At 35.6% G+C, this 15,514-nt stretch overlaps 3 protein-coding genes across 4 annotated transcripts; 1 reads left to right on the top strand and 2 right to left on the bottom strand.

The window, feature by feature from the left end:
- The first annotated feature begins 287 nt into the window (after window positions 1–287).
- Window positions 288–5,233, top strand: LOC8272305 (protein OBERON 3). 2 transcript variants are annotated; one of them, XM_015724407.3, is made up of 2 exons: window positions 288–2,418; window positions 4,408–5,233. In XM_015724407.3, exons 1-2 carry the CDS (start codon window positions 564–566, stop codon window positions 4,989–4,991), a joined length of 2,439 nt encoding a protein of 812 aa, XP_015579893.2. In that variant the 5' UTR covers window positions 288–563; the 3' UTR covers window positions 4,992–5,233. The 2 variants fall into 2 exon arrangements, with proteins under 2 accessions (XP_015579893.2, XP_002527544.2); XM_002527498.4 differs by having other exon boundaries at window positions 302–2,418; window positions 4,402–5,233.
- An 823-nt stretch (window positions 5,234–6,056) lies between these two features.
- Window positions 6,057–7,737, bottom strand: LOC8272306 (probable ascorbate-specific transmembrane electron transporter 1). Its single transcript, XM_002527499.4, has 4 exons — window positions 7,302–7,737; window positions 7,137–7,185; window positions 6,809–7,008; window positions 6,057–6,402 (listed from the first exon to the last, which is right to left on the bottom strand). The coding sequence occupies exons 1-4, from the start codon at window positions 7,458–7,460 to the stop codon at window positions 6,154–6,156; spliced, it is 657 nt and encodes a 218-aa protein (XP_002527545.1). The 5' UTR covers window positions 7,461–7,737; the 3' UTR covers window positions 6,057–6,153.
- Window positions 7,738–13,870: 6,133 nt separating this feature from the next.
- LOC8272307 (probable transmembrane ascorbate ferrireductase 3) lies at window positions 13,871–15,073 on the bottom strand. The gene is made up of 4 exons (XM_002527500.4): window positions 14,832–15,073; window positions 14,660–14,708; window positions 14,317–14,516; window positions 13,871–14,237 (listed from the first exon to the last, which is right to left on the bottom strand). The coding sequence occupies exons 1-4, from the start codon at window positions 14,988–14,990 to the stop codon at window positions 13,980–13,982; spliced, it is 666 nt and encodes a 221-aa protein (XP_002527546.1). The 5' UTR covers window positions 14,991–15,073; the 3' UTR covers window positions 13,871–13,979.
- Between the last annotated feature and the right edge of the window lie 441 nt (window positions 15,074–15,514).

Here is a 15,514-nt window from a genome sequence, read left to right on the forward strand (position 1 = left end):
ATGAACATTCATATGAATGAAATAACTTTCCATTAAAATAAAAAAAATCCAAACAACCCTTTAAAGGAAGTGACCGTTAATTAAGCAGATATAAAGACTCGACCCACTTTATACGGCTTCTAAGAGATGAGCGGTCGCATTTGGTCTAATTTTTGGGCTGAGACTGAAAATTAAGTAAAACAGTGAAAAACTGGAAAAGATCAAAGTGAAGAGTTTTTTGGTTGGATATTACTAACTGTAGGACTCCAAGACCAACAAGAAGGAGGTCAATACTGTAATCTAAAACAAAAGCAAGACAAGAAAAAGTATCGCCGTTTTTTATATTTAGTTATTCGTGTAAACACTTTGAAATTGCAGCTTTGCTGTTGCATAGATAAAAAAAGGAAAAAGAAAATTAAAGGTTTCTCATTTCTTATTTTTGTTTAGTTGCACTATAGAATTGGAATCAACCCCAAAATCAATCCCACACCTTACATATAGTCTATTAGATTCTCTCAGTTTTTCTAGCTTGCCCTCCTTGCTTTCTTTTCGAGTTTTCTCTTTCCTCTCTACTTGTAAAATCCATGGTTGGAGAGAAAGATCATCATGGTGGTGAGGCAGAGAGCCCACAAAATAAAGAACACCCGGAAGTGAAAATTGGTTCATCTCAGAAGGGTCTTCATTTTTTTCGAGAATCAAAGATGGGCTTTGATGGGTTTGCATCAAAACCTCAAGAACTCACTCTTAGTTACCTTTGTGAAAATCCTAAATTGGGTTTTACCAGTACTGAAAAGGGTAAAGAAGTGATCTTTTCTTCTGAAAATTCAAATCAAGATGATGAGAAATGGGTAGAGAGAGATTTTATGAATCTCAGCGAAACCAAATCCTTTTCTTCTTCCAAAAGGGAAATCCATGAAGAAGAAGAAGAAGAAGAGGAGGAGGAGATTGAGAGAGAGAATTGTCCAAGAGAAAAGAAGCCAAAGTTAGAAAGTGCTTTAAATCTTTCTTTAGCTTTACCTGATGTGTCTCTGTCTTTAACTGCTTCAAATGCATTGCAAACTGCTGATCCTGTTATTAAGCCAAAGCCTAGTAGGAGCATGCAATCTTTAGGTGCAGCACCATCAAACAACAACACACAAACAACTTGTTCTAATGATTTCACTGCTGCTTCACTTTCTTACTCTTATTCTCATCCATTCTCACACAATCCTAGTTGCTCTTTGACGCGCAATTCCACTGAAAATTATGAGTATTCTGTAGGTAGGGATGATCAAATTTGGTGTGGAGGAGAAGGGACTAATGGATCTGTTCATAGTAGGTTTAGGCCTATTGGAGATGGGCTTGTTGCTTTGAACAACAACAATAATCATGTTGGTGGTAGTGCTAATGGAGGATTTTCTATGATGCAAAGTCATCGTGTAACAAATAAGGATTCTTGTAATAATAGTCTTTACAGGACTACTAGTTCTGAGAATCTTTCATTTTTTCCATCCGAATTGCCTGCCAGGCCACGTTTAGATGCTTATTCAGGTGATTCTAGGAGAAGGGATTCAGAGAATTTGAGAGGTTTGGAAGGTGTAGATGCAGGAGGAAAGGCAAGAAAACTCTCTAGACCAGAGAGAATTCTTCGTGAGATTGTCTCAGAGTCTATTCCTGTTATTGCTCAGATAATTCAGGAACTGACTGAAGAAACATTAGAATCAACTAAGGAGTACTTGAGAAATCTTATTGTTATGCCTGAAAAGAGAGATGAACTAGCAGGCCTTCAGAACCGACTCGGAAGAAGATCTGATCTTACTAAAGAGACTCTCTTAAAATGCCAAAAGGATCAGTTAGAGATTTTAGTTGCAGTGAAAATGGGATTGGTTAGTTTTATATCTGAGAAAGTTCGGCTTCCTGCAAGTGAATTGGTGGAAACTTTCTTGTATTTAAGGTGTAGGAATGTGAACTGCAATAGCATATTGCCCGTTGAGGATTGCGAGTGTAAGTTTTGCTCTACAAACAAGGGATTTTGCAGCTCGTGTATGTGTCCAGTTTGTATGAATTTTGACTGCGCTAACAATACTTGCAGTTGGGTTGGGTGTGATGTTTGTTCCCATTGGTGTCATGCTGCTTGTGGCATTCAAAAAAATCTCATTAGACCAGGTCCTAGCTTGAAGGGGCCAAAAGGGACTACAGAGATGCAATTTCACTGTATTGGATGTAATCATGCTTCAGAAATGTTTGGATTTGTCAAGGATGTATTTGTATTCTGTGCAAAGGATTGGGGCCTAGAGACACTGATAAAGGAACTTGACTGTGTGAAGAAGATTTTCAAGGGAAGTGAGGATATTAAAGGCAAAGAGTTGCACGTTAAGGCTGAAGAGTTGCTCTCCAGGCTTGATAGTAAAACTATCTCCATTTCCGATTCCTGTAACATCATTTTTCAGTTCTTCAACAGTATGTTTTCTAACTTTGAAATTCTGTTTTTCTTCCATGCAATATTTGTGCTATTATATTTTTCTTGTTGCTAGAGTTGCACTGGCAGTTATGGATTGGTCTATAGAATTATAATTCTTTTTGCTGAAGAAGCAAATTTTGATTTCTGAAGTTAATGTTTTCATGAACTATTTTATGATAGGTGTTTTAGTTTCACATATTATTCTTCTTGTGAAGAGAGCTGTTGCTAAATTTTTGTGTGCTTCTTTTGGTTAATGAAGGCAACTTCGCACTTCAAATATAGCAATTCTCTTTCATATGGTATAGGATAAGCATCCAAACTTGGTCAGCTAGAAAGAGATTGTAACAGTTTTTGGCGGGCATATTACTCAAGTTGCAACTGGCAAAGAAATTTGTAAGATTGATGTGAATGTTGCCTTATTATTCCCAGAATAAACTATGGAATAAATTTCAAAAGAATAACAAAACTAGTGTAAAAATTACAATAAATAAAAGAATTTGAAATGTCTGAAATGTTCAATTTAGGGTCCTTTTGCAATTAGTTCTGCTAGAACAAAAATTTTGAAAATATTCATTAAAAACTTGCATCAGTGCATTAGTTTAGCAATAGTAGCCGCCTGGGACTTTTGATGCCATTCGGTCTAGCCTGATGAGACGGTGCATATCCGAAATTTTGATTTCTTGATGATTTAATGGTTCTTGACTCCCTGTACCAAATTTTCATTCATAACTGAGCTTCATTCTGGCCATAGATTGTACCATACTAGACTAGAAAGATGATGAAAGATAGCTGAAATTTCTCTTTTGTTCATCAAGTAATCTCCTTACCAAAGAAGAAAGATAGTCTTTTGGACATGTAAATGTTGGCAAATTGAGGCCGCGGTTACTTGGAACAATCGAGAACGAAAGATATGTTTACTGCGACTGTCATTCAGTATGCTAGATAGTCATCTGAAGGACAGAACTTTGTTTTTATTTTATTTCTGTCTAATGTGTGAATAAATAGCCAAATTTGATGCCCCTGAACCTTTTCAGATGATAATAGGGACACTCATTTTGTAAAAAGGAGCCTGCGATGGGTTTCAAGTCCTTTCTTATCAATTGGAGGAGTTAGGACATGTCAATATCCCAGAAGTTATTCCAACCCTTTTTTGATATTTAGAATGTCTATAAATAGATACAGATGTAAGTAATTGGTTATGCAGTGCGCTGCTTGTATATACTATGGACCGCAGAATCACAGGCCTTTTTTATGAACACAAGCTCATGATGAGCCAAGCTTGTTTAAGCTCAAGCATAATGTGGTTAGCTTGTTCATATAAGCCTCTGAAGTTTGTGTTAGAACTTTTTCGAGAGGAGTTCAAGCATGTAGCACAATGAACTTAGGTATGATCTTATATATTTATAAAATGAACTAAACCAAAAGATATCTGCTTGGGGCTGGTTAAGAAGAGCCTCATTGTCCTAGCTTATATGGGAAGGCTTTTATGTTTCTCCTAATGGGTTTATATTGAGCTGCCCAGCCATTCTTGAGCCCATTCACAACCCTTAGGAGTTGCATCTCTAGTTTGCTTGATTATTTTCAGATGACAGAAGATAGCAACAACACTCTACGGCAGCTAGGAAATTTAAGCCTGACTGACTGCCCCCCCAGCCACCCAGCGCCAGCCACAAAAATTATATACAGATCCATTTAGAAACCCATAGCAGGTGAAGACCTCGAGGCTCTACTCTAGCAAAATTAACTGGTCTAATGATCATACTTTGGATTTTAGATCAGAGCTGAAATGGTGTGTACCAGTCTTGTCATCTTGCCAAGTTTCCTTGTGTTAGCACATTTTCAATATGTTTGTCATTAGATACATTGTTGCATCAATTTCCTATAGTATTTGTGTTCATCTCTTTGATGAATATTAAAACATTTCAATCACATTGCTTGTGGAGATCTAGTTCTTATTTCTCTTCTTCCTTTAAATTTTTAAGATGCAGACGACATTGCAGATTTGCCTGCTTCTGGTGTATCTGCAAAAGAACTAATGCCAACTGAACCTAGTCTTAGAAAAGATGTGGCCACTATACCACCAGCTACTTCTCTCCCTCCAAAATATGCCATTTACAATACAAGCTCTTCAGGTGGGAAGCGTGATTCACTATCAAATGATCTCCACCGAAATGACCTTAAAGCTGCATTCCTTAGCGACTTAAAAATTGAGGATGAGTTTCAATTTGGGAAGTTATCGAAGAAAGATGGACTTGACAGTTTAGAAAGCATTGTGCGGATTAAAGAAGCAGAAGCCAGAATGTTCCAGAGCAAGGCAGATGACGCACGGAGAGAGGCAGAAGGGTATCGACGGATGATTCGGGCCAAGTCTGAGAAGTTGGAAGAAGAGTATGCAGAAAAGCTAGCCAAACTGTGTTTGCAAGAGACCGAAGAAAGGCGGAGGAAAAAACTGGAAGAACTGAAGGTTTTGGAACATTCACATGGTGATTACTACAACATGAAGCTAAGAATGCAAGCTGAGATTGCTGGTTTGCTGGAGAGAATGGAGGCCACAAAGCAACAATGGGTGTAATCCAATCATATTCTTTTTTTTTAGCTTTTTCGGTGACAGATGCTTACAGTGTGTAATTTGCTTACGTATTTGCCATTTTGTGACTTGAGCTTGTTTCTGCAAATGCAAGAGGCATGGTTTTTCAGTTACAGACTTGAGGTTTTGCAGTTCATAGCTTCGCTGGAAAGAGCAAAAAAAAACCAAAATCTCTTTCTTGTATATTTCAATTTCCTTCAAATTATTGGATTTAAAAGGGCATCAAATATGAGCACAAATCAGTAGTAGGTGCATGATTATGGATGATACTAAAAAGTAGCAACACGCAGCCATATGTGCCATCTTGTCTTCATTCTTGCTGCTTTTGATTCCATTCAGAATCAATTTCTGTGGATTCTTGCCCCTTTGCTCATATTCTTGGACCACCCCATGTCAAAATATTATATCCTGCACTAGTTGTTACTATGAATAAAAAAAATAAAAAAAATGGATATATTCCCTTGTACAGTTTATTCTTTTCTGTTGGTTATGAAATGAAATCAAGAAGTGATAGGCATCATTGCAATTGAAGATTTTCTTCAAAAGAAAATTGTGATGGGAGAATAATAAAGGTGATTGGTGATGCAGCAGCAACTTGGTTTTGACTAGAAATTATGATCCTTAAATGCCTACAAATATAATGGTGGGTTCTTGTACCATCGGTGCTATAATGTCACCTTACTCTTTTGACATTTATGTCCTAGTGGGACTAGTGCATCAAATATTATTAAGTAATCACTTCTTAATTTAATAGAAACGACAATAAAAAAACAACCAATCAGGCCATAATAAAGTGGTTTAGAATTTGGATATGTTCTCCCATTACTCAAACTAAATGATGAGTTGATAGAATTTCAGTCCTCTCACTCTGATTATTCAAAATTTTCATTAATAACTGTATTACTTTTCTTATTAAAAGAATATATATTAGATAAAATTTTGATATTTGCGGTTACCGACCAATTAATACTATTATTAAATTTCAAAACTTTTAAATGCTGTAATTTATAAATAAATTAGTTTTATTAATAAGTAAATTAACATTGAACAAAAATGGTAACAAGAATTTCTGATTCTTCTTTTTGTTCCTAGATCGTAGAAGATATGGAATTTTACTAAAATATGAGTATATTGGACAGGAATATGATCAATAACCTCGGGGAAGAACACCACTTAGGCCAACACCAACAGCAAAAAGGACAAGCAAGAGTCCAGTGAAATTGAGCATGAGGCCTTCTTGGTTTAAGGTTTTGAACCTCTGAATTAAACCAGTCTCCGCAGTGCAAATTGCAAGAAAGAAAATAAACATCCCACCAAAAACATGCCATGGCATGTATGCTGCTCTTGATGACATTTCTGCTCCAGGGAATACGTAAGAGAAGAAACCCAACACCCACTGCAAACCAAATCATACAAATCTTTACTTGGTTACTGTGAAGTTTAACATAAAAAGTTTCTCTTTTTTTAAACAAGAATCTAATTTAATTCGTGGAACTTTCCTCACTATTGTTTAACCAGATGTCTTGATGAATTTTGGTCCATGCAATGGACTAGTCTTTTCCAAACCCTTTAAAAAACTAAAAATCTTAGAGCGATCGTGCATACATTGATTTGGAGCTTTCCATAATTACAACAAATTCAAGTGAAGTGATATATTTAAATGAAGGATGTCGTCAGTATTTAACAATCATAGCAGTTTAGAGACTACTGTCACTTTAATCAATCTATTACAACACTTTACATATAGTGACTTTGTTACAGTAATTGTGCTCAATTATAATAATGGGGTTTACAGAAATTACCTGTAAACCAAATAGGCAGATGGTACACATGCCTAGCCAAGAATGTATGGTGACCATATCTTTAGCTCCAATCTCATGTTTAAACTTAAAAGCTGCATAAACCCCCATAATTCCAGCCCCAAGTGCTGTCATGTGCAATATGAAGTGAACCGCCTTCTGCACCTTCCTGTTTGCCGGAACCGTCTTGTATGCCATTATAGCTGCCGCAGATTAAATTATTCAACAACTTATAGTCAACATTTTGGTAAATAAGAAACACATAAGAAAAGAAAAGTATATCATATATATATATATATATATATATATATATAACTATTATATTCCTTACCTTCTCCTGCTATAAGTATAAATCCTACTATCATCAGAAACGTGTGCACCTAAATTGGAGAAAATAAAAAACAAGAAACGTGAACCCGAATTAGCCAGAAAAAGAGGAGGAAAAAAAGAAGAAGAAAAGGGTGTGCTAAAATCCTTGTTCAAGAAAGTTAATGACATTCAAGATCTTGATTTTGTTGGCAGATGTATAAGAAAATCCCTCTTCGAAGTGTAGAAGCCACACAAGCACAAGGGTGGCCACAGCTATAGCAATCAAATGTGCAAGCATGGTTACTGGAGCAGCAGAGACCTGGTAGCTTCTACTTTTAGGTGGCATAATAGCAAACTCTATAGCTAATTAAACTCTGGAATTAAGAGAAAGATAGGTAGGCAGAGAGAGGACGGTGACAATGAGATAGCTGTAGGTTTACACGAACCTTGAGCTAGTTTAATGATAATTTAAGTTGTCAAGAACAAAGTGATAAAATTTGTTTCTATTAGACGGGTGTAAATAATTAAAATTTTGATCAATGCCTCCCTCCAACATTTTGTCATTGTTTTGCCCTAATGAAGGAAACAAGAAAGAAGCAATCAAAGTAGAATGGAAGAAATGATTAATCCAGCCGGCCAGCAGGCAACATATAGGTGGAGGAGATCTTCGATTTGCTAGGCACAGTTTTGTCAAACTAGTTACAAGTAGAAACTGTGCTATTTAGTATAATTTGATAATGTAATATGGCTCCAAAAGGCATTTTGTAAATGGATGCCATCCTCCCAATTACTTTTCCAATAGTATTAAGGCAATATTAACAGTTTATTATCGCTCAATGAGTTTGTTATCACTCAACGATTTCAGAAGAGTTTGATGTCCCGCTGGTACCAAACCTTGGTCACTTATATCCAATTGATATAAAATCTTTAATTTGTTTCTTTTTGGTACCACTCCTATTATTTCTGTATCTTCCGTCAGTACCAATGAAGAATCCTGCACTTATTTGCTGATGTGGCCGCCGGATTTATGGATGATAACACACCACTTGCCACATCTGTTGCTGACTCAACAAACGGTTATCCAAGTCAGCAATTAACAACATTTCAACCCCAAATAAATAACACTAAATCAGGAAAATTCCCAATTTATGAAACCTAATTTTAATTATTTCGATCGATTTACTTTCTCTAATAATCGATTATGTAGCTTCGTTGTTCTTTATCTTATTGAATAAATGGAGCAAGAAACAACTGAAAGTGTGTTTAGTGTTGGAGTTGAGCCACTGATCTATATGTGCATGTGGAATGGCAAGTGAAGCTTTGCCAAAAATAACTGAAAGTGAAGCTTCGTCTCTCGAAATGGAAGGAAACCTGGGCGCAAGTTTTGGGGATGCTCTCTTAGTTTACATTGATATGTTTTTAGTCGTAATGAAGGTTTCTTCTTGTACAGGTTCTTCATCTGTCATTTTATTAAGTTAAGAATGGACATTGGTGAATCTGACCTTACAACTGAGTTGCTGAATGAGTACAAGAATGGATTAGTTTGCTAAATTCAAAGCTGCAGAAAATGAAAGAAGAAAGAAAGAGCATAAAGTTCTTGTACAGGTTCTTCATCTGTCATTTTATTAAGTTAAGAATGGATATTAGTGAATTTGACCTTACAACTGAGCTGCTGAATGAGTACCAACAATGGATTAGTTTGCTAAATTCAAAGCTGCAGAAAATGAAAGAAGAAAGGAGCATGAAGTGCAGAATGGACCTGTCTAAGCTTGGTTGTTATGGTGTGGCTAGGATTGTTATTTAGAATATATACTTTTGTTAGCTTAACTTAAAGATGTACTTTAGATACAGTAGTATTTATAATTACTGTTACTTATGTAATTTAATGATGAATGAATGAAATGATAAATGAGTATTTGGTTTTTACAGTAATTGATTACTATTACTTCATTTGAATGTTACTGTTATAATAAATATGCACAGACATGTCATATAAAGCAACCCTGGCAATAGACAAATTGAGTGACAATGTAGTAAATAAGTGAGGTTGTAGATTACTTTAAATAATGAAATCTTTAAACAAAAAGTAAAGTGATGTAGAAATTCTGTCGACATGAACCCTACACCCAAGGCTGTCAAAAGCCATTACAAAAAAACATGGATGTGGAAATTTTGTCAAAGGACTACATGTTAGGTCCACACATATATTAACATATTAACAACAAAACAACCAAAATAAATATTATTTTTTAGGGTTTCCAATTATAATTCCTTTGTTCTTTGCATTTCCTGGAGGCACTCAAGCTCTCTTCTTTGTTGAAACACTTCCATCAATCTTTTGTTTTCCTTTGTCTGGTTTTGTTATTATGCTAACTCCTTCAGCCCCGACATCTTTGCTCAACAACCCTGGGGGTTTGAAAGTCTTTTTTCCCTTAGCTTCAGTTCCTCCTTTTTGTGTTTGTGAAAGTCTTCCAATGCCCAGATCTGGTGGCAGCTCACACAATAAATCATTAATGCTTTTAGTCTTCTTACTGGTAGCTTTTGAAGATGATGTAGTAGAGTGTAAATGTGCTTTCCATTGTGAAGCATAATCACCACAATCAACTAAATGAGTTGGTATGCCAAGCTGAACTGCAGGTTTTTCTGCTTTTTTTGCTGATGGTGTTACATTGAATAACTGTATAATAAAGTCTCAAGTTAGTATACAGTTGATATTACTGAATAAATATTAGAGGTGACATATTAGTTACTTATGACAATAGTATTAGTGGTGACAAATTATCAAATGTTGAAGCTGTGCCTGTAGGAGCTACATTATCAGGTTGGTCATCTTCATGTGTTTGAACATTCTGTGCAGTATTTTCAGCATTTGATTCCTTTTCCTCATCACCTAGTATAAGAAGGAAAGAAATTAAAGGGTTAATACCAATTGGATGTACCAGTTGGATATAAGTAACCAATATTTGGTACCAAATAGATATAAGTTACCAATGTTTAGTACCAATTTGATATAAGTGGAGGCAGAATTAAATGAGAGGAATGGCATACTTACAGGCAGTTTTTCTTCCTTTGTTGCCTTGTAGAAGCACCAGCACCATGAAACCTCTTGTTGTGGCCCTTACCACCACAAACTGTGCATGTCATCACAGAGCCCTTCTTGGTCACCTTGCCATTTCTTATCAGACCCTCCATCTCTTCTTCCTCTAACCTTCTCTTTCTAGCAGTTCTGCCTTTTCTAGGTTTGATTGGTTTAGGGGTAAGACTGGTGGGGCAATTGCCTTGGGCCAAAATTCTTTACTGGTGGTTGGGTTAATCAAATGGCTATAGCATTTTAGGTATTGTAGAAGTCATGTATATAATATTCAGGGTTCTCATTATTATACCAAATTGCACATACAACATGACAACAAGGTATTCCAGTTAGATCCCACCTCCTACATGTGCATGTAATTTCTTATTTGTCAACTACAAACTGTCCCTCTGAGCCAACCGCTTGAAATCTCTCACCTCCATACCACTCTGTTGTAAACATCCAGCAAAATTCTTTGGACTTTTCTAGTTTTTTCAAGATCTTAGGGCAGTAAGTAGATGCCACTCTTTTTATAGCATCTCTGTTCTTATATATCCTCTTCATTAATTTTGTTCTTATAACCTCATTCATAGCTATCACACCCTTGCTTCTAGCATCTAAGATAAAATTGTTAAAACACTCATATAAGTTTTTTAACAACATGTCACACTTAGCATCAATCCTAAAATGAGATCTAGACCAGTGATGAGGGGGGATGCTATTCATGTAGTTATGTCATTGATGTGATGCTGATGCAAACTTCTCCATTATCCTTTGAAATATCTAGACATAACTTGCCCTAGCAGCACCCCACACAAGTTCTTTCAACCCTAGACTATTAAATTTCTTTCTAAAATTATTATGCACATGTCTAACATAAAACCTATGTTCAGAATTAGGGAATAGTTCTTTAATGGCAGGAATAAGACCCTATTCCAAAAGAACAACACACAATTAATACCATTATGTCAAAATATATAAAGGAATAGAAAAGGAATTTGTGAAGAGTCTTTACCTTCTGCCTGTCAGTCATAAACACCCACTAATAACTGTTTGTTATCCCCAAATCTTCAGCTAGCAGCTCTAAAAACCATTTCCAGTTCTTTGTGTTTCTTTTTTCACAACACACCATGCCACTAGATAGATGCAGCCATTTGCATCTAAACCAATAGCTGTGAGAAGCTGTCCTCCAAATACTCCTTTCAGCCAACAACCATCCAAAGATGTGAAAGGCCTACAAGACTTAAATCATTCCCTCAGTGCAGCAAAGCACACATACATACTATTAAAAACACCTTCATTCAAACCAAGAACTATTGTGCTTCCTGGATTACTTCTCAAGAGTTCTAGCTTGTAATCATGAAGGCTAGAAAGTTGTTATGTCTCATCACCATTGATAAATCTCAAAGCAGCATTTCTTGCTCTCCATGCTTTCAGTCTGGACACTTTAACACCACAGTCTTCTTTCACAGCTTGTATGATCCCTTGCATTGCCCAACTAGGATCAGCTTTGAACCTTTCAACATAATGTTGAGCTATCCAATTGGCATTAACATGCCTATTGTATGCCTCTCTTGAACAATTGTGAGTGGAATTGGCTGACTTGATTTACACTGTTTGTTTGTCTGAGTTCAACAAGTAAGCTCAAATGAAAAACTGGCATCTTTCCTTGCATTTGGCCTTACATTTCTGCCTTGTATTTGGCCCAAATATAACCTGGTTTTTACTTTTTATTAATGAGCTCTTAACAACATCCTTGAATTGTTTGAAGGAACTGAAGAGCATTCCAATCTTAAAGCTAGGATTTGCCATGTCTGTCTCCTTATTAAACACAAGCCATCTCTGCTTTCTTGAATCTGCATCACTGTCTTCATATGAAGAGCATGACAACAGCTCATCTGATGGACCATATACTGTGACATCTGTTTCTTCAGATAACTCCTCAACAGATTGCCTAGCACTTCTAGAACCAGAAAGTTTGTCCCTCTCAAGCTCCTTATCAACAAACTCAGCAAACATGGCATCATCATCATCATCTTCATCCCTCAGGTCATAATCAAAGTCCACAAACTCACTGTCCTCGGAATTTCCATCACTATTCTCACTATCCTTACAACTGTCATCATCCATATTTTTTACAGCCTCATCCCTAGCTTCTGCCCCAGCTTCAAACTTATCCCTACTAAATATATGCATTAATTTAGAACCCTCTACAACTATTGCCATTTCTAAAGCATCCCTATCAGTTTCAAGGCTTCTCAACCCATCAATCATACTCTTTGTAGGATCCTTCCACAAAATAAGCTTTCTTTCAGGATTCAATCCTAGCTCTCTAGCCATTGAATCTATTTCTATCCTAGAGATCTTATCTGAACTACAAAAATCCACAGCTCATATATCCCATAGCTTAGGTTTACCTCTAGCATCAACTCCATAATCATGCCAATACAAACTGAAGTAGTCGGAATTAGGCACTGCAAAAGAAATTAATTAAACAAATATGAAACAACCACACACAAGCAGTTTTAATAAACAAACATCATCAACATTCAACTATTAAAAAGGAATTACAGAAAACCTAGCCCCCTGCATTGTTAACTTCCAAAGAAATGCAGCATGCATTACGCATTGAAAGATGCAAAATAGCTTTCAATAACAACAGAATAACTAGCGGCACGCTTGTATTTACAGTATAGTGGTGGGTCTTCAGCTTTCTCCCTTACTCGCCAGTAGAGTGTCATTATTCCACAATGTCGCAATGTGCAGGTACAAAGCAGAAGGTCAGAGACGAGAAACAAGAGATTCAGAGAGTGTTGACAATGGAGGTGGAATTCGAGCGGTTTACGTTGATTTTTGAGGTTTAGTACCAACAGTTACTTTTGTGTTAGCTTAGAGGATCAAAATAATTTGATCAATGTCTCTCAATTTTGTAGCTCAAATTAAAGATTTTTAGTTAATTGCTGACTAGGATAAAGTGAAGGAGTTAGCAACATATGTGGCAAGTGGTGTGTTATCCTTCATAAATCCGGCAGCCATATCAGCAAATAAGTGTCGAATTCCTCATTGGTACTGGCGAAAGATACATAAATAATAGAAATTATACCAAAAAGAAACAAATTAAAGGTTTGGTACCATTTGAAAAAAAGTGCGAAGGTTTGGTACCATCAGGGCATTTAACCCATTTCAGAAGCACAGATTTATTTATTTTTATGGATATTTTTTATACTCTTTATGATAATACCCTTTATGGGACTTTTGGATTTCTTTTTTCGTGATGAATTTTTAGAATTTAATTGAACTGGAATTTTAATATTGAAAAATTTCTTTTGATGTTTTTTTGCAATCTAACTCATTAAATATATAAAGATTTTAATTTTTAATTAAAAAAACTTCCTGAATGGAGTGCATAAACTGTTCAAAGGTGCAAAATAGAAAATTTCTATTACTGTGATCGCATGACACGAGCATAATTGATCAAGACTTTTCAATCAATCAATAAAGGATCTGTGATTCCATAAAAGAAAAGAAAAAATACACTGAGAGAATAGAAAACTTACTCACATGCTAAAGTTGATATAGTTTGTAAATGTGAATGTAGGGTCAACAAGTAGTCCAAGATGCGGACTCCCAGGGTCCAACTTAATAAATCGTTGCGTTTTGCAAAAAGAAAAAACAAACATCTCTGGTAATACAATATAAAAATCCGATTAGGCAAGCCATAATTCAAGTTACACCAATTAGAAAAAATAATACACAATGATCATAATATATAGAAAGAATTAATATCAAAAATAATCACACGTAACGGGCAAGAACAACGGAGATATCAACAAAAATTGCGAAAAGGAGGACAGATAATCCAGTGAAGTTCACCAAACGACCTTCACTATTACTTGTAAGCTTGAGGAAGGATGATTTGTCCATCAGCCCAGTTAGAGCTGCGCATACAGCCATGTATAGGATTATCCTTCCTCCACATATATGCCATGGTAACATTCTTTGCTTTGTGATTGAAGGTTGTGGAATTATGAATGTGAACATACCAAACAGCAACTGCATGCGAGAATTCATTAATTTGATCAGTAATTACTCGTATCACTTTAGATTATCATTGTTATTACTATTACTGTACCTGCAAGCCAAATAGGCAAATGGTGATTATTCCAATCCAGGCGTGCAGGCTGTAAACATCCTGTGAATATATAATGTCATGGAACTTGAAAGCAGCTGCTATGCCAACAATTCCAAGGCACAGGGCGATTAAGTGGAGTATCATGTGACATAATTTCTGTGCTTGGTGTGATGATGGTACGGTTTTGTACATCATCATTGCTGCATATAACAACAGCTCTTAGTTTAGAAAACTGCGGTTAATAATTCTATTTATTTCACAAGAAAATTAACTAATGATGAATATAGTTTCATTCTTCAGCAAATACTAGCTAGCAATCAAAAAGAACTGAAAAGAAATGTACCTTCACCAAAAACAAAGATGAATCCGCAGAACATCATGAATGGATGAACCTTTTAAAACAGGAAACATTATATAATGTTATATTTTTCACTAGATATAGATGGAAAATTAACTGCAGTATTAGTTGAATTTAAGAAACAAAGAAAGGGAAGGAAAAATGCTGTTATATTTACATTGAAAACACGATTAACGTCATCAGAATCGTACTCGATGCCTCCCCGAAAATGCAATAACCAAACAAGCATGAGAATAAATGCCAAGATGCCAAATAAGTGTGCTGCCACTGTCAGACGAGAGGCGGATCTCTGGTGCCGGTAGTCAACATTGTCCATTGCCGGAGAATTAAAAGGGTTGATAAGTGGTTGTAAAGTGTTCGATGATGATGATGATGATGAGCTCAATTATATGGCATTCATTTAGGTCTTGTCTATATATATATATATATATATATATATTCTTGGAAAGGTAAAAGAGAAGAGAATAAATATGCTTCTTCTTTTTTAGCTTGTTTCTTGGGTTAGGAATATGCATATATCAGTAAACTTTGTTCTTTAGAAAAGCTCACTGACAAACTAATACTAAGTTAATCCAGCTCTCACTGTACTCAGGAATATTTACTTGTGTGAATGAAAAGCAAAGCATTTCTTATGTAATACATATAGTTATAAACAAAATTCTCTGATCTCTGCTTTTCAGTTTTATTTTTGACATTAGCTCAACAATATTTAAATCTAATTCAAAGGGATATGCTCACTATCATTCAATTCAATATGCCACACCATAAACGCCTTTTTTCTAAAAATAAAAAAAAAAATGAATCTGCAAAAATATTATATACTCCTGAATGAAATTAATT

The sequence above is a fragment of the Ricinus communis genome, chromosome 5 (assembly GCF_019578655.1).
Source record: "Ricinus communis isolate WT05 ecotype wild-type chromosome 5, ASM1957865v1, whole genome shotgun sequence".
Lineage (NCBI taxonomy): Eukaryota > Viridiplantae > Streptophyta > Magnoliopsida > Malpighiales > Euphorbiaceae > Ricinus > Ricinus communis.

Excerpts from the sequence above, each read along its gene's own strand:
- LOC8272305 (XM_002527498.4), top strand. The coding sequence starts at position 564 with ATGGTTGGAGAGAAAGATCATCATGGTGGTGAGGCAGAGAGCCCACAA. Across the intron at positions 2,419-4,401 it reads CATTTTTCAGTTCTTCAACA|ATGCAGACGACATTGCAGAT; the intron begins GTATGTTTTCTA and ends TAAATTTTTAAG.
- LOC8272306 (XM_002527499.4), bottom strand. The coding sequence starts at position 7,460 with ATGCCACCTAAAAGTAGAAGCTACCAGGTCTCTGCTGCTCCAGTAACC. Across the intron at positions 7,186-7,301 it reads ACAAAATCAAGATCTTGAAT|GTGCACACGTTTCTGATGAT; the intron begins GTCATTAACTTT and ends TCTCCAATTTAG. Across the intron at positions 7,009-7,136 it reads TATACTTATAGCAGGAGAAG|CTATAATGGCATACAAGACG; the intron begins GTAAGGAATATA and ends AATCTGCGGCAG.
- LOC8272307 (XM_002527500.4), bottom strand. The coding sequence starts at position 14,990 with ATGGACAATGTTGACTACCGGCACCAGAGATCCGCCTCTCGTCTGACA. Across the intron at positions 14,517-14,659 it reads CATCTTTGTTTTTGGTGAAG|CAATGATGATGTACAAAACC; the intron begins GTACATTTCTTT and ends TGTTATATGCAG. Across the intron at positions 14,238-14,316 it reads TTTGCCTATTTGGCTTGCAG|TTGCTGTTTGGTATGTTCAC; the intron begins GTACAGTAATAG and ends TCTCGCATGCAG.